Below are 24,257 nucleotides of genomic sequence, written 5' to 3' on the forward strand. Positions count from 1 at the left end.
ATAGGCATATGCTCCAACACCTGACCTGACACTCCTGCTGTCAGGAAAAAATGCCGTCCCACTGTGCAGCCCCACCTCAGAGTTGATTTGGTTATGTTTGTCTTGTAGGCCGAAAAATATTCCTTCATCAGTTTGCAATGTCTGCTGGCTCCCCTTATTCTTGTGATAACACTCTATCAATATGCGTTAAAAAAACAGCACCCCTGAATGGGTGAGGTCATCTCTCTTCCCCCATGTGGTGTAAGGGCTGATGGCGGAGAGGGAGGGGCTCAAAAAAATGTGAAACATGCTTGAACTACTGAGGAAATCACAAAAAAAACTCAAGGAAGCCCAATCCCATCTGTTTTACACAGAGCAGAAATAACAAACCAAAAAGAAGTTGACTTTATTCTTTTAGGAAGCCATCACTCCAGATTGTATTTGCATCAAGTATATTTGATTTTTGCTATATATTGTATTTTTACAGTTTTTACACACAGTGGAGAAATATCATGGATTTTGAATGCCTGACAAAAACTAAATGAAACGAAGCCTGCGAGTTAGTTCTGTCAATAATCTCGAGCACAATCATTCACACCTGACATGCATCCTAATCAAATCACACGACTCACATCCCCCTAAACTAGTGGGCTATTTAAGCTGCAAGATTTCCTTTCTCTTCCTCTGCTGCAACGCTGCACCTGGATCAACATAGTGCTCTTGCCTTCAACCCACCTCCACCCCAGCATCCACCTGCTGGCTCCAACTGGGGGGGTTAAGCTGTTATCTTATCACTCCTCAAATTCTGTATGTAAAATCTGTGAGGAGTGATAAAGTCGGAGCCTGACGCCAAACATATTATGTTACATAATAAATGCTTAAACAAACTTCAACGTGAGATTATTGGCTGGAATTACATTTTAGTCATCTTGACTAGTCTAGTCTAGCTTTAGTCTAGTCTTCTCATGGGAAAAAGGCTGTCGATGAATAGTTTCATTCATAGTTTTAGTTGACGAAATCAACACTGCACCCTAGATCGGTTTGGAGCCTCTAGTTTGAAAACACCTGGTCTTTTCCTCCAAAAACCAGGTGCAAAGTCTTCTGTCCTATCAGTGTTGAACCTAAACTAGCTAAGGCTTCATGCTTTGGTTAGTTTTCCTTCAGTTACAGTCATCTAAAGGCTTCTGTTTCACAGAACAAATTTAGATGGGTAAAAAAATGTTTATTGTTGTGTTACTCAATTCCAGTGGCAGCCGCAGTAAGTCTGACAGTGTGGGAAGAAACTGCAGTGTCACCTTTCTAAAGACACTTTGTTTGAGCTTGTTTTCTGAATGGTTCAAACACAGCTTTCGATTTAATTTGGGTATTTCTGGATAGTCATTTTTGACAGCTTTTACCTGTAAATCAAAGAGAACACCTTATGTGTTCTGGTTAAAATTCTCTGTAGTGAGAGTTTTGCCTTTTCAAATGTTTTTATTTTGACAGCTGCTCATTTTGGAGTAAAGTCACCTGATTTAATCTTAAAAATCTCCTAAACATGCCTTTTACAGTGTTTGTTTGCCAGAGGAGTGAAACCAATCCAATCAAAGTCCCCAGGAGTAATTTATTTTCCTAATTTGTCTCATGTTATCCCGGAAAACAGTGTGTGGTGTTTCTCCTCAGACACGGGGAACATGGAGGTGCTGCACATGTTTGGCAGTGAGGAGCAGAAGAAGACTTGGCTCGAGCCTCTGTTAAAGGGGGAGATCCGCTCCTGCTTCTGTATGACAGGTATTGCCAAGACAGTTTCTCCAGAAGAAAACCAATTTTTGTCATGTAAAAGTGTTAGAATTGTGATTAAAGAAACATGTTAGCTTTCTGCCCTGTAAGAAGTCACTTTTTATGTTCTGCTCTGCATGTGTTTGTCATGGTCTTCTGCCCAAAGTTCCTGGGATGGTCATAGCCTTATATGATCCAGGTTATGCATAGAAGGGCTGCCGCCTTCTTTGGAAAAGATTGTTTGGAAATTCTAAATGTCAGCGGCAAACACTAGTTGCTATGAGTAATTTTTCCCGTTTTCTGTCCCATTTGGTTTACACACTGCATGGAAACAACAGCCAGCTGCTGCCAGAGGTGATTACAGTGGGTGTGAACCTCACCATGGGGCTTTCTTAAACACAGATGTGATTACTCGTGATGTGGGGATATATATTATGCCACAAACTTCAGGCTGACGTACAATAGGAACCTCCATTTTGTGTTGTTTAGGAGTTGTCTTTCCTGTTCTGACTTTGTTAAGAGACATCTGCTATCCTGTGTGATTTTTAGAAAGATGTGAGAGCACTGTGTTTATTTGAACTGTTCTGCCTATGGTTAGAGCTGGAATCCATAACATACAGAACATAAAGCAAAGCAGGAGGTTTCTTTTTTATTTCTTCATTGGTGTAGGAGTCCTTAGCTGATCTGTGTTTCTCTCCTCAGAGCCTGATGTGGCCTCAAGTGATGCGACCAACATGGAGTGCACTCTTCACAGGGATGAAGACCACTATGTCATTAACGGCAAGAAGTGGTGGAGCAGTGGTATGTCAGTTTCCATTTCTACTCATTCCAGCACAAAAACACATGTAACACCAAAAAGCACTGATTTTTTAGTTTCCTCTTGATTTAAGACTCAAACTGCCATGAGAAAGCTTAAGACTGAATGACATAGAGTCATTTTATGTTTGTCTTAATGACTGGTTTTAATTAGTCATTGGAGGCATGGCCCTTAAACCAAAGAACTCTTGTAAACAGCGTTAATCTCGTCCATTAAAACTATGACTAAAAATGTTATTTGACAACCTTTATTCCACAAAAGGGGAGACCAAGACTTGCTGAAAACAGATCTTTAGTAACAAAAACTCAGACAAAAAGAACAATAGTTTTCATCAAGGAGACTAAAACAAGACTATAAATCCCTGATATTTCTCAGCTGTGGTTAAAAACCCAACATACACTATACCGGCAAAAGTATTTGGCCATATATTATTGAACTCAGGCATTTCAATTAGACCTGTGGCCCTAGGCGTATACAGTTAAACACCTAGCCATGCAGTCTGCATTTGCAAACATTTTTGTGGAAACATGTTCTGTGGAATGATGACTCACACTTCTGGGTAAGTCTTGTTTTGGCAGATGCCAGGAGAATGTTACCTCCCTGACTGCATTGTGCCAACTGTGAAGTTTGGTGGAGGAGGAATAATGGTTTGGGGCTGTTTTGAGGGTTTGGGCTTGGCCTATTACTCCAGTAAACAGCAAGCTTAATGCTTCAGCAGATCAAGACATTTTGGACTATGCTATGCTTCCAACTTTGTGGCAACAGTCTGGGGAAGGCCCTTTTTTTGGAGACATGAATGTGCCTCTTGCACAATTTAAGGACTATAAAGAGTGGTTTGATGAGTTTGGTGTGGAAGAACTTGACTGATCTCATAAATGCTCTACAGAATAAATGGAAACAAATTCCCATTAAAATTTTTCAAAAGTTTTGTGGAAAGCCTTGCAAGAGGGAAGGTGTAAAAGGGAGACCAATTCCATATTAAAGGACATATATTTGAATACAGTGTCATTACAGTTGCTGTTAGAGTAATTGTCTATATAGTGTATCTGAAGATTTGACTAAAACTATAGAGGGTAGAAATAGGACAAACTAATTAACATTTTATCCTTGAAACTACTAAATTTTAAAAAATCTGTCAAACTTAACCCTGCTTGTAAAAGAGTAGAGCTAATAAGGTTATGGTACATTTGGTGCTCAAGAGCTTTTGCTGAGAAAGAGAAGTTTATATGTGATCAAGATGTTTCTACAAGAAAGCACGGCATCTCTTACCCAAAACTGCTAACATATGGGGTGGAAATAAGCATAAATGACTCATACAATTGGAATGATATAACTTAAGAGTCTTTTTAATGACCTTAAAGCTTCTTGAATCTATTTTATCCAAAAAAATGTTTCAAAGAGCGTGTGTTCCTCTACTCTGCCCATAGTTTGGACATTTTGCCTCTAATGAATTCATCATTATAAGTGAATCATGGGGACAAAGATGACGAAATGCCCTTTAAACTAAATGTTTGTGGAAGTGTTGATGTGAATGCCCCCAAAATCACCACGCTGTTTGCCCGATATGTTTTATGTGTTTATACACGGGACTCTACTCTGTGGCTCATTATGCATTAGTATTGTGGTTTTATAGCTCATTGCACTCCATCTTTGTCTTTAACAGGCCCTTTAAGTTAGTTTTGTTTGTGTTATCCTGTTGCTAAAACTAAACAATATGTTTTGACTCTAATTAAAGCAAACATTAAAAACTAAATCTGAGGATTTAGGATTTAATAGGTCCTTATCAACCAATCTTCCCATTCTCATTTAGTGTCTTAAAAGCTTTTTTTGCACCTCCTAAATCTCCAAGCGCTGAAACATATCACAGATGTTTCCTCTGAGACAGATGTTGTCTGAGGTTTTGACTTCCAGTTTCAAGGGAAACAGTGGTCTATTTGTGTTTGTTTACCATTTCTGCACGGAATTCCTGTTGTTGTAAAGTCAAACGGCTGGATTACTAAAGAAGAGCAGTGTTTTCTCTCTTTTATGTGTATTGCTCACATGGTTCTACACTTAGTCTCTGTTGTAAATTTTCTCTTTTCCTTAGAATTTCAATTTCCCCCATTATGAAAAAAACTCTTGTGTGGTTGTGACCATGTCCACTGCCAGTATGAATACCTCTCTGTTAGGAAAGAATTTCAAATGTCCATGCACACTTTCAGTGACCCCTGGTCGCTTTTGTGGCAAAGCATATCATTTAGAAGTTTACTTGAAGGGTTTTTCCTTTCCTATGAGTCATGGCTTCAAGAAGGATTCAGCCCAATATTTGATATGTAACATTAGGAGAGTGAAACTGGAAAATTTGACGGTTTTACTCTGACCAAATTTCAATGAAACTACCAGATTTTCTTCTAGAAAAAGGGTGTTTCCCAGTACACTGTATTCCCATAAAAGAAGATCTGTGTGGCATTTTACTTAGCCTCAATGCATCTTCTCCCAAAGAGAAATTGAAAGTAGAGGTTTTCCATCTGCGGTTTTTGTGCTGTATTTCATTAGGATGAAATACTGTGGAATAGATCAAACATTAGACAGTGAAGCCTTCTTATGAATGAACACTTCTTTTCAGAAAATAATCCAGGAAGTGAGACTGTCTTATTTTTAGCCCACAGCTCTGGGAAAAAAGAGATCACTGCAGAATGTTTATTTTTCTATCATTCTACTATTTACAGATTATTGTTTGAATAAAAGTAAAGTTCTTTCTTGTATGTAACATTTTTCCAAACTTCCAAATTCATTGTTCTCATTTAGGTCATACAGTCTACAGAAAATGATACCTGGTTGATAAAACAAATGGATGCAGTACTTTTCAGAACAGAAATAATGCAATTAAAATAAGGAAATACTCAGTTTTGGACAACAAAGTACTAGTTGTTAAACTCAAAAGAGTCCAGTCTGAATAAGCCTGGTGTTAGATTACAGCTTTCATGCATCCTTTCACAAGGCCACCCATAAGGGGGATAAAGGGGAAAGCTTACTGGGACCAAACTCTATGGAGGGTCCCATGGTTGTTGGCAAAAACATGGTCCATCCTACTTTTAAGCAATGACAACCAAATGATATTTTTCAGCTTAAATACTTTTTGTTATTAGGACAGAAACAATGCAAATACAGTTTGTTGTAGCTTCAGTAAAAATGCAGCCTGTTTCAAAAGATCAGATCCCTCTCCTTAAAATGGTAAGAGCATGTTAACATAGTATGCTGGCACACACACTGTTGGGTCTGTAATTTTGTATTGTGCCAGGACTTTAAAAAGTCATGGCACCAAAAAATATGAAGGAAAGGAAGGAGCATTTGACCACAACAGTAACTCGGTAACAAACTTTTTTTTTTGTCAGCTCCAAAATCTAATCAGAGTGGTTAGAAGGGCTGGGCAATAAATTGATTTAATTGATTTGGAAATCTGGAAAATTGAAATTTGAGATTTTCTCTAACACTTCGCTGCGGTAATACCAGAATTAAAAGCTACGGTCTGAAAGTTCAGTTTTATTTTGGTTATGGCAACTTGGTCAACAAAATGTTGCATCTTTTACTTACATGCTGCTCATGTGTAACCACTGTTCTTAAAATCAAAAATATATCATCAGTCTTATCATCCAGCCTGAATCCTTCTCTTAAGTGTATCTTTGGTCTGCTTGGGGAAATTTTCATCTGACACTTAAAAGTCTTCTCGTTTACCTGCATAGATTATGGAAAGACATCAGCATCACTTTCAGTCTTTTTCTCAAGGAGATAAAACCTTTCAGAGCCTGAGTGTTCTTGTAAATAACCCACAGTAGTGCAATTTTTAAACAAGTTTACTGCTCTCACTTTAACCTGTAGAGGAAGATTTAGTTTACTTTTGTTACATTTTATTAATAAAATAAAAGTAAACCTGTTTGAGTAGTTTATTTTTCCTTGGAAACAAAAAAATGATTAAATTGTAAATTGAGTTTGGTGTGAAAAAAATCAGAGATTCAAATTTTAAACCATATCGTTCAGCCCCACTAGAGAGAAAGGTAAATTGGTACAAGAATGTGAGTTTCATTGCTGCTTTTCTGAACTGATGCACATTCATTGATAAGATTAATTCATACCAGCCAGGGAACCATTCACTGGGTCTTTCAAGTGCCAAGTGTTTGGTGGGCCTGTCCAAGCATGCTCTCCACTGGTCCTAAATTGCGTTTATTGTGAGCCAATCATGGCACAAAAAGTCAAATAGCTCAGGTTTCCGAGTGATCACCAACCTAGAATCTCAATAAAGCTGTATCTGTAGAATACATGGTTTTCAGTGCATGCACCTCCCTCTCCTCTCTGTCTGCTTCCCCCTCTATCCATTAACAACCTGTCACAGCCTCAGCAGACTGTTCAAAATGTCTCACATTCTTGCTGAGGTTTCTGCCTGCTTAAAGGACAGTTTTCCTTGCCACTGTAACTTTGTAATTTTGCTCTCTGTTGAGCAACTGGTAGATTAAATCTCAGGTCTTTATAGATAATATATAATAAAGAGTACCATCTAGACCTGCTCTCTTTTTAAAGTGACCCGAGAAAACAATGGAATGGATTGATGCTATACAATTGCAGATTGTTTGGGATTTGCAAAAAGGAGACAGGAGTTGTTTCATATGAGACAACAGTAAAGATCCTTCCACCAAATGCTGATCTCCACACTTCAAGTTAAAGCATTGGTATTATGCTGTTTAAAATGAATGTGAGGCCTAAATGAGAAAAACTATTTGGGAGTTTGGGGAGATGTATACAATAAAACAAAAAAAGTTCATTTTATTTGAACACAGACCTGCAAATAATAGATCCAGAGTAAACCTGTATGACTGGACCTTTGTATTTAAATTAAAAACACCACCATCCACATGTACAACAGAATAATGCTGCGTCCTTTTTTTCTCTCCATTTTGAGAGTTGAATAGCTAAAGTGGAAAAGATCCTTTCATTTTGCACCGGCAGCTCTGTGGTGTGGGAGCCATATTAGACTGACCCATGGGCATGATAACATACTAAATTACTCCCAGACTTGTTACTTCTGAGCCATAGGCCTTTTTATTTGCATACACTCTCACACAAGTGCACAAAAGGTACATGTGTTAAACATTTCAGGAGTACAATGCTCATTTTTAAGTTTGGTTTCATTATTAATGTATTTATATATTATAGCCAAGTGAGAATTGTTGAGTGGAAAAATCAAGACTGTTGAAACTGTAGACTAAACTTTTGTCTCTATGGTTCCATATATTTATTTTGTCATGCAAGCTGTGAGATATTAGACAGGGAAGAAGATGACTAACAGGTACTCCAAATGGAAAGAACTGTAAACAATGACACCATTTTCCTCTGAAGACGTTGATGAGCTCTCTGTTGCAGATCTGCTCAGGAGGTTTTCCAGATTAGCCGGCCCTTTCTGTCAGAGATGAAGAAGTGTAAACAGATTGATTAAGACAGCTTTTACATAGCACTTAAATTTTAGGCATTTGCTTTTTGCTTCTCTGTTTGTCTGCCAGATGTTTTTTGACTTAATGGGTCACCCACTGTGCAATTAAGACATCTGTCACCCCACCCACAGGCACAGGATGGAATAAAATGAGATGCAGATGATGTGACAGAAGCAGACTGTAAGGTTTAAACAGTGAAGTACTCAAAACATGTTGAGAATCAACATATATGGGTTGTTAAAAATCTTACATTTTAAAGCTCCTGAAAGGAATTTCCAGCTTATGTTGATGAAGGGATATGTATTTTTAAATACATCCTGCCTTCTTTAATCAAACATTTCACTAACAAAGGCCTTTTCTTAAAGGTCATCAGAATTTATTTAAGGCTTCCTTTAAGCCTTTAAGACTCCTCACAGGAGCTTTAACAAAAATACAAAATCTATAGAAAATACTGTTTTAATGGTAAATATTAACAGATGAATATAAAAAATGGTACACATAGGTTGAAGACACTTAAAGTTTTGATATTTGTGTCTTTTTGTATGATAAAATATATAAACATATAGATAAAGTTTGTAAAAGTGCTTTCAGTAAAATACAGACATGTTTTGAGTCTTAGATCGTGAAGGTGCTGGTGTCCTGGTCTTCTGAACCAGATTGCGATTGCGTTTGAGTGTGCGTGTTAAGTGCGATCTCCACCGCCGGCTCCTCAGCAGCATGTCTTGGATGTTTCCCAAGTCGCTGTCCGAGGCGCTTGGCAGCCTTGAGCACGTGTCCCCTGAAGGAGGACCCCATGAAGGCGTACAGGAGGGGGTTAATGCAGGCGTGAGCCAACGCCAAGCTCTCCGTCACCTGCAGAGCTCGATCCAGACCTTTGCTGACCTCGCAGTCGGTCACAAGAAAGTAGATGATGTCCATTGCCCGGCACAGCTTGACGACATTGTAAGGCAGCTGGGTGAGCAGGAACACAGCCACTACAGCCAGCAGGACACGCAAGGCACGCCACTTTCTGTCCCTACGCACCCCGGCTGCCTGACTCAGCGCCCGTCCCACCAGGCTGTAACACACCACCATGACGATGAATGGGAGAAGGAACCTCAGTGTGACCTCCAGCAGCTCCAGCGCGGCCTTTGCAGGTCGAGCCATGATTGCCGGGTAGATGGCGGTACACGCCGGCCTGTGGTGGGAGTGTTTCACTGTGGAGAAGATGAGCTCTGGAAGGCCGAGGACGGCGGCTACAGCCCACAACACCACACACACCAGGAGCCACTGCTTCCTCGTCCGGGGTCCTGTCCCCGTTCTTCCTGATGGGCTGCTGGCCACAGCACGGTATCGATCCACGCTGATGCATGCCAGTAGCAGCATGCCACAGCTGAAGTTGGTGCTGTAGAGGAAGGACGTGACCTTACAAGCTCCTGAACCCAACCTCCAACCGTGAACAGCATCAGCCGCCCAGAAAGGCAGAGTGAAAAGCAGCAGCAGGTCAGAGATGGCCAGGTTAAGGATGCACATGTCCGTCAAGGTTCTCAGTCGCACCTTTGAGGCGTAGACCACGACCACCAGGGTGTTTCCGGCTAGGCCCACCACCAGAGCGATGGCGTAGATGATCGGGAGGAAGACGCTACCAAAAGAGCGTACTGCCTCCTTATCACAAACGGTGTGCTCGTAATTGTATTCATAACTGTCGTTCATACTGGAGTCTTCATCGTCGTAATAGAAATCATCCATTTTTCCTACACAGGAAAACAAAGCACAAATAAGGGAAGCATTTGTTTTATTTTATGAATACAGAAAACATGTTTCAGCTTGGTTTCTCCTGCTGTTATGTCAAGCTACATTAAAGTGTAATTTGTGTGTTTTTGATGCAGTAAAATGCATTTGTAAACCATTAGCATCAAAAGAAACAGGGAAAAGGAGTTCTCTGTGTGTGTGTCAAAGGAATCTCTCTGCGTGGTTTCCCTAATGAATTAAGGCCGGTTGGTCTGATCCATGTGAAAGCATGAATGACCCCAGTGAACACAACTTACAGGACTAAACTATGGACCAGGCAGTGACAGCATTCTAAACCATACTCCTTTAATCACAATCCCTGCTTATTTGTCTACTCAGAAGGGGAAAAAACACTACTGTTAAAGGTCGTGAGAATGACAGGAAGTATGTGGAATGAAGGATTAGGATGACAAAGTGTATCTAAGGTCTCTCCAGATTCAAATCCAGGATGTTTCTCTGACTGTATAAGGTTTGTTTTGGTTCAACAGGACGTCCCATGGAAGTGAGACTTTGATCCAGAAACCTCTTGTTGTCGTTAGCGTCTCCTCCCTTGGTTTCTCCTTGTAGATGGAGATGTTTTGTCTCTCAGGGACAAGTAAACACACAGCCCTGTGCATTTAAGGGCGTTCATCATAGTAACTATCACCCACCAGATTAGATCATTCATGTTGCTTGGAATAAGTCTCTCGAGAGTGTCATGATCAAACTGAGGTTGAACTTTTGACTTTGGATTCTTCTTAGATGTTAACATCATCTTTCTTGTATTTGATTTAGTTAGGTTATCAGGAGGAATAAAGGAATCTTTGTCATCTGACAGACAAACACATTATGTGATTGATGATATAATTCCTGGCTGTTGTGCTTGGGTTATTATTATATGTTCTGATGACAACAGTCGTCTTATAAGAAGCATCCAGGTTTGTTATATAAGGAGTCATTAACTGTGGTATGGGTGGAGGAGTTACTGAAGCACATGTTCATCTGAACCGGCAGAAAAATGTCAGGCATTCTGGATCTGTCAACAGCTGGGTTTCATGTGTAAGGGAAGCATGATGGAGATATACATAGTTTCTTTGGTTTAAAGTGGTTTAGGGTTATTTTGTACTTAAGAGGCCAAACAATTTTTATAAAACAATGAAATGCCAAACATAAGGTATATAGATATATTAAACATTACACTAACAAAAGATTTTCTATGGCTGACATTGCTACTTAATTTAAGCTATTAATGCTGTATCGCTTGTCACCCCTGGTTATACTGCTGGCAGTTTTGGGGCTTTTGGGGCATCCACAGCATGACCAGAGGCTAGTGGCCACCCTACTACCTGCCAGGACAGTATCCTAGGCTGTGGCTACCTGCCACCTCCACCCCTTACTCCACCATAAAGTTGTGGACTTTGTTATTTTTTAACAGATTATTTTGCATATTGCCATGTCTCTGCATAGCAAGGACATCCAGAGCACAGGGGTTCTGTCAGTCCTTCTTGCCCTCTGGCATGCTTATTCGCCACATCTACAGCTTACTTCAGCCTTAATTTTCTGCCCTCACATGCCTTAAAGTTCTGCACAGTGCTGTATGTGTGTGTCCATATATGCACCATTAGGATGCGATACTGTACAATAACAAACAAACTTTTTAGAGTCAAAGTCACAAAGTTTACGAGAAATCAAATTGAAAACAGTAGTCTGGTAACCAATATGTACAGAAATGTCAGGAGAAAACTATAATCTGATGGTTCTGGGCTAAATTCACAAGTACTTCTTTAGTGCTCAATCCCAGTAAGAAGTACTTGGCATACAATCAACTATTTTTGACTTAATTATCTAGAAACTTATATGTTTGGTTCATGTTATTAAACATCTTTTAAAATAGAAATTGTCAAGTTTTTTGTGGTTAATTTATGACTTTTTTAACTCTAAAAATTTCATCTTTTCTCAAAAATTAACAGATCCTCTTTACAATAATTTCCTACAAAATGGGAGCCAAGTTCATGGTCACAACTGCCATAAATTTGTCTTTCATGCAGTGTTTTGTTGTTTCTCTTATCCCTCTCCCCGTCTTGCTTTTCTCCACCCCTACCCTCCATCTAAGCATTTCCAACCTCAGTGCAGCTTCAGCAGCGGGCTGCTCAACATGAGTCTGGTCTGCTTGACAGTCCTGCCCTATAGTTAGGGAAGGTTTATTTCGCCAGTGTATCTGGACTGAATACTGCTAGTGCTGATCTCATGGTGATTAATGCTTGTCTTTATTATAATAGTCTTTAATGTAATATTAATTATTAATGATGGTCTAAAATAATATGCCACAACAGAGAGTATGGTCTAGACCTGCCCTCTTTTTAAAGCATCTTGAGATCACTTTGGTTATGAATTGGCGATATATCAACAAAGACTGATTGCTTTATTCTTTTTTTATTCTTTAAAGCGGCCTGAATACACTGTCATATTAATGTAGGCCTATTATTTTGGGATTTTGTCAATGATACAATTAAAATTGAATTTTAATTTTTCCAAGTGGGTCCTGGGGGGCTCTTAGATATAGATAGATAGATAGTCATTTATTGTCATTGCATTGTAAAAACACAGTGAAATTATGTTTGGCAGCAAACACAGTTGTCCAAACGGTGGTTAGAAATCCACAGCCTCACATCATCCATCCTGCTGGCGTGGGAGCTGGCACCCTGGAGAAAGATGCTCAGTACGACAGGTTTGTGTGGGGCCGCTCTTAGCCCAGCCTACACCCCGGCTTGTTTGCCCTGCTTCCACCTTCTCGCACAATGCAGTCTCCGCCTCCTCCCCACCTGGCTGTAGGTGTCGTGCTGCTCCGCGTCCTCCTCCTTTCAGAGTGCCTCGTTCTCCAGATAATCTCCTTTGGGAAAGATGTAAACTCCATGGGCACGCTGTCAGTTCTGGTGTAATTGTAGGGCTTTGTTTTGCTGCTAGTAATGGAGCGCCAGTATGCCCCCGCCCCATGCTATCTCAATAGGTGGCATTCTGTAGTCTCCTGTTGATCAGGCAGTGTTTCCTGGCAGTTGTTAGCTTTTAAGCTAGCAAGGAGTTGTAGTTCAGACTGAGTTCCCATTCTTTCTCTCAGAGGTGTCCTGGACCATCCATCTTCTTTGTTTTCATAGGTTTCAACATATGTTGTCAACTTAATTGTGAAAAAACACTACAAGTCCAAGATATAACTCAAGAGTGCATCCTTCTTGCTAGAATGGTCATATGATTAAGGAGGGCCCTAAAAAAGGCTGAGAATCACCGGAATAAAAAGCCATAAGGTATAATATAGGGATGCACTCATAATTGGTATTGGCGGATATAGGTCACTTTGACAAACATTGTAGACAGAGTAGCAGATGATTATCTGTTGTGTGAAATCAGTTTAAGGCTGGCCTCTTGCACACAAAGCTGTCCATATAGTGAAGAGATTGATTATTGGACAGAAGAATGATTGCTTGGACAAACTCTGATCTGTTTTAATGGTCAAAATGAGAGAAAAGGTTGGCAATGTAGGAGGGTAATGAAAAGAAGTGATTGAAAAAACATCATCAGTGAGGGCCATTGGCTAAAATAGTTTAAACATCAATTTTGGCCCTGATTTTTACAACTGGGCATCTTTGATATAAAATGAATTGGAGGCAAAGATGACCTAGGGGTTTAAGGAGTGCCCCATGTACAGTACATGAGCGGGTTCGAGTTCAGCCTGTGGCATCATGTCCCACATGTACCCCATTCTCCCATCCCTATTTCTGATTTTATCCACTGTCTTCCTCTTTCAGAAATATAAGAAATTAATTTGAATTGTAGAAATTAAATTAAATGATCAGATATGAAAACAAGGTTTTAGTATTTGATAACTGGAAATAAAGGCTAATTCGGTGCTGCTTATTGAACATTATGAATGTAAAACAGCTTCATCAGAAAACCAGCTCATTAAAAGACCAAACAATAAAAATGAACTAAACTTTGACGATTACTAAATATTTTTTTATTTACAAATGCATCACATATTTTGTTTTAGACCTGCCAACAATTGTAGGAGTTAGTAAAACCACTTTTGGCACCACACTTGTTAAAAAATGAAAAGTACGCACAATTTTTTGGCACGCCAAACCAGGACTGAATGTCCTACTTGTGTCAAACTGTTTATGGAATGTCAAACGAAAAGGACCAGGATTTTTTCCTTTTGGTCAAAAAAAAAAAAGAAAAAGAAAAATCTTGTGATTGTTGGCACATTTGATGACTCTGTTGTATCAGTGTATGTTATTGTGATATTTATCAGAATGTAATTTAGCAGGTTTGCTAAACTGATTCTAAACTTTGCAAAAACAGAATTTTTAAAATCAAATAAACTCAGCCAGAAAACAAGGACTGGATAAAGACAAGTTTTGGTTCAAATGCTTTCTAAAATGAAAAGATAAGACTTATAAATACTTTCAATTTTTCTTTTCAAGAATCTGTAGGAACTCTGTAGTATAATAATGAAACAATTGAAACTAAATCACTAAGAACCAAGTCTTCTTTATCCTAAAACTAATTTGACATCTCTTATAATAACAGTAAAAAGTCACATGGCCTCTTGATAAACAAAACTAACACTGAACAAAAACAGGAAAACAAACAATCCTTGTTATCATTTCCTCAGGTTTAATAATGTCATAAAAGAAGCAGAACAGGACTTTGACTGCTCTCACATTCAAAAGTGAACCTTTGACTAACGGATATTGGAGAGATCTGTGTGGTTTTGCCATTATGATGTAAAAAGGAAAACAAAATCAATTCATCTAGTTTATTTTTTTGTATTTATATGCACAAAAACGTAATACCATATAAATACACAATAACATTACAAGCAAATGCTGCAAAGAAAAAATCTTCAGCAGTTTTCAACTTCATAGATTAGCTTGGAAAAATCTTTTTTAAATAGGTATTTTTCTTACCTTTTTCTGTTTGTTACCAGTTTGATTGGTAAAGTTGATGATAGACTTCTTTTCAGTGTATCCAGAGTAGAGTTGTGTGCAGCACACAGCTGCTGTTATGACTGTCTCCTCTCTCTCAGCCCGGCCCCTCCCTCTCCCCCTCCCTCACTTCATCTGTAGGAAAACCTCTCCCTCCTCACGTAGCTCTCTGCCCACGTGCTCCTGCGTGCGTGTCTTTAAGAACTACTTACGTTGCAGGAGGAAAGGATAAATAAAAATTGCTTGCATGCTCATGCCGTTGTGTGCTGCAGTGAGCTAAAAACACTACAAAGAGAAGATATAAATGACCTTAATCTCTCTTAATGCTTGATATTTTACAGGGAGTGCCCTTTGTTTATGTCTGAAAAGAAGCTATAATTTTTCCTCCCATAATATCCAGTTTCCAGTGCTTTTGTTTGCTGTGGTTTAGTGGAGTTCAGACATTTTTGGTTTGTTTTAACACGTTGTGTACATCATTTTACAGCTTCAGTGGAATTAAAGATATTTTTGACACTTTCACTTAAGATTTATAGTTTGTAGGGATGTTTTCAGTTTCTTCTCTCATCCTGTCCATATTTAAGCTTCCTCGCTATCATCATGCTTGTTTTTCACCCCTCTTTCTTATTTTAACATCTATATTTGAGTGAATAAACAGAACATAAATAAAGGAAAGCCTCTGTTAGGCTTAAATAGAGAAATATATGCTTTTATTTTTTTGTAACAAGAAAGCCAAACTGACATGGACATTTTTTTCTTCATGAACATGATACATGAGGATGTGGCATTCCCAGGAAGACAGAGAACAGGCCTGGAAAGCTTTATCATTCCTGTAGTGGTAGGACAGGTTGGGGCATGGCTGAGGCACGACAGCAGGGCTTACCCTGTGTCACCGATCGTAAGAGTGATGTGAAGGTCCACTGCAAAAGCACCAGCCTGCCCTGGAGCTAAAACAGCCTCTTAGTGATTTGTTTGTGGGTGGAGGCTGGTGTTCTTTGCTGCAGTGCCAGCATAATCATCAAGTGTTTAATTAAATTTCAGCAATCTGAGGAGAATTTCTTCCATCAAGCACTTAACATCTGTCTGATTGTGTTTGTGCAAAATGCTTTCATGCACTCCTGCTGTGATTCTCATAACTGTGAATATTGACAGTCACGTCTGATGCTGTCTGGGTTCCACATGTGCTGTCCTTAGGGGACAGTTTTGCCACTCAGAAAGACGTATAAACAGGAAGGCAGACCATTGGTCACCCTGTCTTGGCCCTAGGGATTCAAGGACACATGGGAGACTGTCTGAGAGTTGTCTCCCAATCCGGGAAATTCCTGCAATCAGTCATTATTAGTGTGCCCTCGAACTATTTAGCCTAGATTTACTTTAATTCCACTTAATCTTGTTTGTGTCATATCATGTAAAAAAATCTATATGTTGTTGCCCTCTAGTGGAGGGCTCTGTAGGATAAAGGAAGCAAGTTTTTCAAAATGAGTCAAAGATGGTTAATTAAACCAAGCTCAGTGTAGACAACAAAAAAGAGAGTAGAGAAACAGGCACATTTATCAACTTTGTATCCTTAAGAGTGAGGATATGATGAACAACACCACTGGGACTTTTCACAAGCTTTGTCCCTCCGCCTCAGGCTGGAGTTCTTAAATACTTACAATGCAGACTTCATAATAACACAACAGACTCTAATTTCACTACTTTCATAATACATTTAAATTTTTTTAACATATCAGTAAATGTCAGAGTACAGAGTAGCAGTATGCAACCACTGACACAAACAGAGGAGCATGAGTGCAGTAGAATAATTGATTTGCTTGGCAACTGTCCAGTTAAATTTTGGAACCAGTTAAATTGGTGGGGTTAAAATAATTGAAACTCACTCTGATTTTTACTTATGACTTGTACTCGTACAAGTAACCTGACATGCCACATAGACAGTTTCATGTATCTACTGCATGGATATATATTTCACATTTATCTGGGAACGCTCCCACAGAAAGCATTTTGGAAGGGTTGGACTTTTCCATAAATTCTCTAAAGGTGATTGGAGAAAAATTTCATCTGGCACATTCATGGTGGGCCAATCAGAGTGTACAGACAAAGTAAGCTTTTACACATGAGCATGCAAACAGATGTGCAGACAGAAGGCCTCTGCTGCCGTGATTGTCAATGGTGGAGCTCTCCTGTGAATACATTTATGTCAAGGCCGGTCGGGGGGCATGCCAAAACATTGTCTCTGCCAAGACAAGCTTTCGATGTGACTCTTAGTACTTGTTTCAAAAGAAAATAAGGTCTAGTTCTAATTAAACTGCTGCTTTCCTACAGCTACAACTGAGCTAATAGCTACCGCGGACGCAAACCTATGCAGAGGCAGACGGGAGAAGAGCGAAAACGTCTTTTCCGTCATGAAAAGCTTTCAGTGTGGCTCTTATTCTGACAAACTGCCGCTGTGGCTAAGTCCGAGCTAATCATTCCACTAGCAACCAATGTATACAACGATTCATAGTACAAGTAACCACCACCCCATGACTTTCTTAAACATATGCCAAAGTAGGTCTTCAGAAGAACAAAACCATATTTTCTATCATGAAAAGCTTTAAATGTTTTACTCTTTATTCCATACAAAAAGGTGGTCCAGTTCTGATAAAACGGCCTCTAAAGCTAAATCTAAGCTAATCACCACACTGGAGGTAGCCATTGCACTCAGCAAGTACACCTTAACCCTACACATGGCTACCGCCTTGTTCACCTCAAATGACTCTGATTGGCACAAACAGTGTGGATTGGAGCTTTTCAAGACGGATTTGCCCGATAACAGACATTGAGTCTGTTGGGAGGAAAAATTGCGTGGCTCTGAGCTGTGAAAGGCTCGTCAATCAAAAAAGCTTCACCTTTTGTTCGTCAGCATTCAGAATAAAAGCACTAAATATCACTAGTTTTAAGGGGAGCATGAAACTCACAGCATGCAAAGATTTGTAATGCAGTCATTCAATAGCACATATTACTTTATTTACACATTTAAAAATGTACTCAAGTGACTTTATACTTAAGTTTGTACTTTAGACAGATGGGGCCTAGGTAGACACCATCCCTGGTGTACTCATTTTCACAGTCTGTCCAGACAAATCAGCACCAATTCATCATATAGTACAGATGCACCCATGAACACAAAGGCTTGCATAAAATAAATGCCTAAGAGCTGAGTTTGTCGTAGATGGCAGTGGCGATTATTGAGTGCTTCTATGGCAAAAAAGAAAAAACCTAAAGTGAGCCCTTCTAATTTTAGCATCCTGTATCTGCAGCCTTATGGCAGCAGTGTGAAGTGCAGGTTGAAGGGGTGATGGGAGTTACTGGCATAGTTCTTCCAGGGTGTATGATGGCTCGTTGAGCTCTAAATGGTTAGGAGTAGGGGAGTGTAACATACCGGAGAAAGTGTGTAATCCTGATGAGTTTGTTTTGTTTGTGGCAGAGAAGACTAATAATAAGACTGTCATTAATTATTTACTTAAGATTATAATTATGTACTTAAGTAACTGTTTGCTCTTGTATGTACTTAATTAACTTTTCCATATATGAAAAAAATAAACTCTGTCATCCTGTGAAGTCAATGTTTTCAACCATTTCACCACTTTGTAAGTTTACTTTAGATGGCAATGTTTGAGAATGTACAAAAAAAGAGATTTTTTTCTTCCTGCTGACTTTTGCAAGCTGGGCATAATTAAGTCAATTTTCCAAAACATACTGTAAATTTACTGATCATGATTTGCTTCCTTTGCTGACTGCAAAGGAAAAGGTGGAGGTAGTAAAGGGTCGACTTTATCTTTGTTTTCTCATCATCATACTTGATCTACAAAGAGACAAAGCGAGTTTTCTGACGTAAAACAATCCAACTAAGGAAATGTAAATTAACCTCAGCCGGCTGCTCCTGTCATCAGATCTGTCCATTTCCCAGCAAGCAGCACACATCATTTCCTAACAGACTGGGGTCGTGGGCTGGTCAGGGACAGCCTGACTTTGTAAAATAATTCAGCTTGCTGTGAAATACACCATCATAAAGCCACAAAACTTAAATTCAAATGACCAAAAAATATCCCTAACTGATCCCTACAGGTGCTGGCAATCCCAAATGCAAAGTGGCAATCGTGATGTGCCGAAGCGGCTCCAAGGGTGGCGGCAAAAGGTCAGTAGAAGATGCTTCAAGCTGAAGAATTTTTCTGTTTTCAGTTTCTGTTGAGAGATAATGTATTTTTGCATGCCTGCTTTTAGGCAGGATTAGTCATGATTTTCTGTTTTTATATTTAGATGATTCTGGTGGTTTGTGTACTTTGCCCAGTACTTTAAAAGCTACATATCACCTTTATCTTCCATTGTGACACTGCTGTAACTAACATAGACTTTGGCCAAGGGACAGGGCGTATTTACATCCATCATTACATCCCAACATTTATCGTTTATTTTGCCTCAAGGTTTGAATCACAGATTTAGCAATTTAATCTTCTGACACTTGTAACTGAAATATCCAGGCTCCAAAATAACTGGCACTAATCTTTTAATCCCAGGCTCATCAAACACAAGTATTTAAGAAGCTAATGAAAAGAACTGCAGAGGAGCCACACCCAAGAAATCTAATACAGTTTCTTTTGTCAGCAATGGAACAACACACACACCCAGTCGTTTTTATAAAAACAGAAACAAACAAGTTGGCAGTGTCTCTCCAGAAGTGCGAAAATATTTAAAAACAGAGCATTACTGTAATTACATTAAATGATTTATTTCATTAAAGTTGAGTGTTTTCTTAGGCACGGCCAGCACAGTATGATCCTGGTTCCTATGGACACAGCAGGTGTGAAGCTGGTCAGACCGCTCACTGTGTTTGGACAGGATGGTATGATCCCGTCATCACCATCTTATTTTTTTCTTTCTCCACTTTAGTGTATTAAATAAGCTTTCCTGACTGAATTAATCGTCACCTTGCTCTGTTTCTGTTCAGATGCCATCCACGGTGGCCATTTTGAAGTGCACTTTGAAAACGTGCGTGTTCCTTCTGCCAACATTATTCTGGGTGAGAGACTTTGCTTTTTTTCCTGTTTTAACCTACTTACTTGACCCTTTAGAATCATGCTACACCTATAAAACTATAAAATTATATTGTTCCTTATCATTCCTTTATTGTGTTTGATGACTCCACAATTTTGCGTATGTGGTCAGTAGGCCAGAAACAAGATTTCCTTCCCGTGAGGATTCATGATAATTCTTCCTTATGGACCCTTTGTCTCCAGGAGAGGGCAGGGGATTTGAGATCGCTCAGGGGCGTCTGGGACCGGGCCGGCTGCATCACTGCATGAGAGCCGTCGGTGCAGCAGAGTTGGCTCTGGAGCTGCTCTGCCTCAGAGCAACCACGAGGAGCACATTTGGAAAGAAACTTTACCAGCATGTGAGTGGACATTGACCACAGTGGTTCCTTTCACTCCAGTTGCAGGGCTGTGCTTTATAATTCTGTACTGACTGTGACACCTAGTGGGACAGATATGTAAATACAACCTGAGTAAATATTCTGTCTTCCCTGTGTTCTTGTTATGCATATGTAAAGGAAGTTGTGGCTCACTGGATAGCAGAGTGCCGTCTCATGATAGAACAGGCCCGTCTGCTGACTCTACAGGCTGCTCATGCTCTTGATACAGTGGGCAGCCGTGCTGCTCGCAAACAGGTAACACACTCAGTGTCAGCACTGTTTTAGATATGTAACAACAAATAATATGCTCCACTTATATCAGACACTTCACTGTGCACAGTTCAGTCAAGTATGTACTTAATCATATACAGAAGTATGCACTTCAGAATGTTCTTCAGAACATACTTGAATATGTACTTAATGAAATATTTATGTTCTTATGGTTGTGCTGAGGTGTGACCCCAAGTATGCACTTAAATGTACTTCATAATATGTGACTTCAAAGGGATATTTATCTCCTGGAGTTTGGACTGTGCTGTGTGTTTGAATCCGTACCAGAGAAACTGTGCTCTAAATCAGTGGTTCTCAGCTGGTGGGTCAGGGTCGTGGAGCTCTTTCCAGTGGGTTGCAAAGATGTGAAAGGAAAAGACAATGTGGCAAAATGCTATGATTTACAGAAATCCTTGGTGGACATACGAGACATCTTTGCTTATTTTTTAGGTTTTCCTTTGATAATGAGTATATTTTAGTCATTTTCCCAATTTTTTATCTCCCTCTCCCCGGATAAAAAAATGTGAGGAAAGGTAAGTTAACTTTATGTATACCTGAAGGTAGATTTGGTTTACAGTGAGTGAGTTAGCTCCTCTTTATACACAATCAGCATGACAGGATAAGACAAAATATGATAAAGTGACCATAGAGCTCAAAACTAACAATAAAGAATTATTCCATTCTATTCTATTCTAAATAGTGTGGATGTTCAGCATCCCCACTAATAAAAGGATAACCCTTAGTAAAACAAAATATAAGACCAAGGGGAATAAAAGCAGGATGAAAGTCTTGTCATTACATTTTTTAAAAGCTGGTTTTGCCAGGATAATTAAGAAATTCCTCAAGAAACAGATTCCCATGTTGTGTTGGGAAATAAAGGTCAAATAAAATGTATGCATGCATGTCATTCTGTAATGATCTGCTTTGTAAAAATGTTCAGTTTATCCTCTCCCTTTGTTTAATCATGTTTTGTTTTATTTAGGATCAAACTGCAAAAATTTAATCAACTAAATTTGCAGTTTTAAATTTTTCAAAATTTTTGCCCCTGTGCTGATAAGGTGGTGATGCTACCCTGATGTGTAGTCTGCTTAAACTAATACTGCACAAAAAATTATGTTTTCATGTTTTTATTGAACAAAACATGTAAACATTCACAGTGCAGGGTGGAAAAGTATGTGAAACCCTAGGCTAATGACTGGTTGACCCTCTGTTGGCAGCATTAACCTCAACCAAACATTTCCTGTAGTTGCAGATCAGACCTGCACAACGGTCAGGAGAAATTTTGGACTATTCCTCTTTACAAAACTGTTTCAGTTCAGCAATATTATTGGGATGTCTGGTGTGCATCGCTCTCTTGAGGTCATGCCACAGCATCTCAATCGAGTTGAGGTCAGGACTCTGACTGGGCCACTCCAGAAAGTGTATTTTCTTCTGTTGAAGCCATTCTGTTGTTGATTTACTTCTATGCTTTGGGTTGTTGTCCTTTTGCATCATCCATCCTCTGTTGAGCTTCAGTTGGTGGACAGATGGTCTTAAGTTTTCCTGTAAAATGTTTTGATAAAATTGGGAATTAATTTTTCCGTCAATGACAGCAATCCGTCCAGGCCCTGAGGCAGCAAAGCAGCCCCAAACCATGATGGCCCCTCTACCATATTTCACAGTTGGGATGAGGTTTTAATGTCGGTGTGCTGTGCCTTTTTTTCTCCACACATAGTGTTGTGTGTTCCTTCCAAACAACTCAATTTTGGTTTCATCTATGGACAGAATATTTTGCCAGTAGTGCTGTGGAACATCCAGGTGCTCTTTTGTAAACTTCAAACATGCAGCAATGTGTTTTTTGGACAGCAGTGGCTTCCTCCGTGGTGTCCTCCCATGAACTCCATTCTTGTTTAACGTTTTACTTATTGTAGATTTGTCAACACAAATGTTGGCATGTGCCAGAGATTTCTGGAAGTCTTTAGCTGACACTCTAGGAGTCTTCTTCACCTCATTGAGCATTCTGCGCTGTGCTCTTGCAGTCATCTTTATAGGACGACCACGCCTAGGGAGAGTAGCATCAGTGCTGAACCTTCTCATTTGTAGATGGTCTGTCTTACCGTGGACACATGAACATCAAGACTTTCAGAGATACTCTTGTAACCCTTTTCAGCTTCATTCAAGTCAACAATTCTTGATCGTAGGTCTTCTGAGAGCTCTTTTGTGCCAGGTATGGTTCACATCAGGCAATGCTTCTTGAGAACAGCAAATTCAAAACTGGTGTGTGTTTTTATAGGGCAGGGCAGCTTTAACCAACACATCCAATCTTATCTCGTTGATTGGACTCCAGGTTGGCTGACTCCTGGCTCCAAATAGCTCTTGGAGAAGTCATTAGCCTAGGGGTTCACATACTTATTCCACCCTGCACTGTGAATGTTTACATGTTTTGTTCAATAAAAACATATAATTTTTTGTGCAGTATTAGTTTAAGGAGACTGTGTTTGTCTATTGTTGTGAATTAGATGAAGATCAGAGCACAATTGATGACCACTTTTTCTAGCGACTGTATATACTAAAGAAGTACTAACGGACGTTGAATGCTCTACCTAAGCTCTCCTTGTCTCAACTTTTTAAAGATTAAACACACTGTGGAAAAATAAAAGAATTTTAAACATCCAACAGTCCAGCACTAACATTTCAGTCTCTGGTAAAAGAGCTAAACTTTTTCATTTCATTGTTTTTCATTGTTTTTATCAATAAAGAACTATTTTCAGCTAGTCTTAGTCTTGTCTTCCTCATGGAAAAAGGTAGTAGACAACCACTTTTTCTTATGTTTTTAGTCAACAAAATGAACAGTCCCACAGCAAAGATAGGCGAAACCATCAATTATTCAAGAAAGCCAGCTAACTTTTTAAATATTTGCAGGTTCCTCACAGAAGCAGTTCTCCTCACAGAAGTATGCACTTTAGGATACACTTAATTACATATTCAATTGAGTACTTAGAATGCAGTTGAAAATGTATTAAAGCAGTACTTTTTATTCTAATTATGTACTTAAGTTTGTACATTATGACAACACATTTAACCTCTGCACTTAAAAATGTGCTTAAGTCAGTGTGTACATTTTTAAGTGATTGTATCACCATGTAAGGCTTCTTTTAATTGGGTTTTCATGGATTCCTTGCTCACTTAATTTTCCATGAAGTTAATTCACTGTTAATGAATTGCTTTCTAGATTGCTATGATAAAGGTGGCAGCAGCCAGGATGGCCTGTAAAGTGGTGGACATTGCTATACAGATATACGGAGGAGCAGGGGTGTCTGGAGATGTCCCACTAGCACAGCTGTAAGTTTCTTGTACTACCCACTCATCACAGAAAGGAAGCATTAACGAAGGCCCTGCTGATTCAAGTATTTCCTAATTTTTCAGATATTCGTATCTGAGGACCCTCCGCATTGCTGATGGCCCAGATGAGGTGCATCTCTCTTCGATTGCTGGTCTAGAGCTGAGGGATCAACTAAAGAAGGCCCAGGCCAAACTGTAATGAAAATCATGTTGCCACAAAATGTTCACTAAATTGCCTCAACATGTACGCAGCTTTTTCAGTTTTAATGATCGGCTACAAAAAAAATTATTTCTATCAGCATTTTGTAAAATCGTGTGTAATTTTACTACCAACTGTAAATCAATGACTAATATATGATTGTATATACTACACTGATTTTGTATGAATTGTTATTAAAAGTTTCACATTGTTCACTGTTTTTAAAAATGACACTTTTTTATTAGGAATTCTTTTTTAATGTGAACTACAAAAA

The 24,257-nt window shown here is 39.2% G+C and overlaps 2 protein-coding genes across 4 annotated transcripts in view; one reads left to right on the forward strand and one right to left on the reverse strand.

Moving 5' to 3' along the window:
- acad11 (acyl-CoA dehydrogenase family, member 11) overlaps nt 1–24,196 on the forward strand; it is a 35,825-nt gene extending 11,629 nt beyond the window's left edge. For both annotated transcript variants that reach the window (XM_041814390.1, XM_041814391.1), the window contains 9 exons: nt 1,642–1,749; nt 2,440–2,538; nt 18,852–18,921; nt 19,541–19,626; nt 19,732–19,803; nt 20,021–20,175; nt 20,332–20,448; nt 23,675–23,784; nt 23,869–24,196. In XM_041814390.1, coding sequence (XP_041670324.1) covers nt 1,642–1,749; nt 2,440–2,538; nt 18,852–18,921; nt 19,541–19,626; nt 19,732–19,803; nt 20,021–20,175; nt 20,332–20,448; nt 23,675–23,784; nt 23,869–23,983 — 932 coding nt within the window. In that variant the 3' untranslated portion in view covers nt 23,984–24,196. The remainder of the gene's footprint in view (nt 1–1,641; nt 1,750–2,439; nt 2,539–18,851; nt 18,922–19,540; nt 19,627–19,731; nt 19,804–20,020; nt 20,176–20,331; nt 20,449–23,674; nt 23,785–23,868) is intronic.
- Nucleotides 5,310–14,832, reverse strand: ackr4b (atypical chemokine receptor 4b). Of its 2 annotated transcripts, XM_041814393.1 has the most exons (3): nt 14,727–14,832; nt 8,620–9,749; nt 5,310–7,985 (listed from the first exon to the last, which is right to left on the reverse strand). In XM_041814393.1, exon 2 carries the CDS (start codon nt 9,742–9,744, stop codon nt 8,632–8,634), a length of 1,113 nt encoding a protein of 370 aa, XP_041670327.1. In that variant the 5' UTR covers nt 9,745–9,749; nt 14,727–14,832; the 3' UTR covers nt 5,310–7,985; nt 8,620–8,631. The 2 variants fall into 2 exon arrangements, with proteins under 2 accessions (XP_041670327.1, XP_041670326.1); XM_041814392.1 differs by having other exon boundaries at nt 5,317–9,749.
- Nucleotides 24,197–24,257: the final 61 nt, after the last annotated feature.

Source organism: Cheilinus undulatus, linkage group 19 (genome assembly GCF_018320785.1).
Source record: "Cheilinus undulatus linkage group 19, ASM1832078v1, whole genome shotgun sequence".
Lineage (NCBI taxonomy): Eukaryota > Metazoa > Chordata > Actinopteri > Labriformes > Labridae > Cheilinus > Cheilinus undulatus.

Coding starts and splice junctions, on each gene's coding strand:
- ackr4b (XM_041814393.1), bottom strand. CDS start 9,744: ATGGATGATTTCTATTACGACGATGAAGACTCCAGTATGAACGACAGT.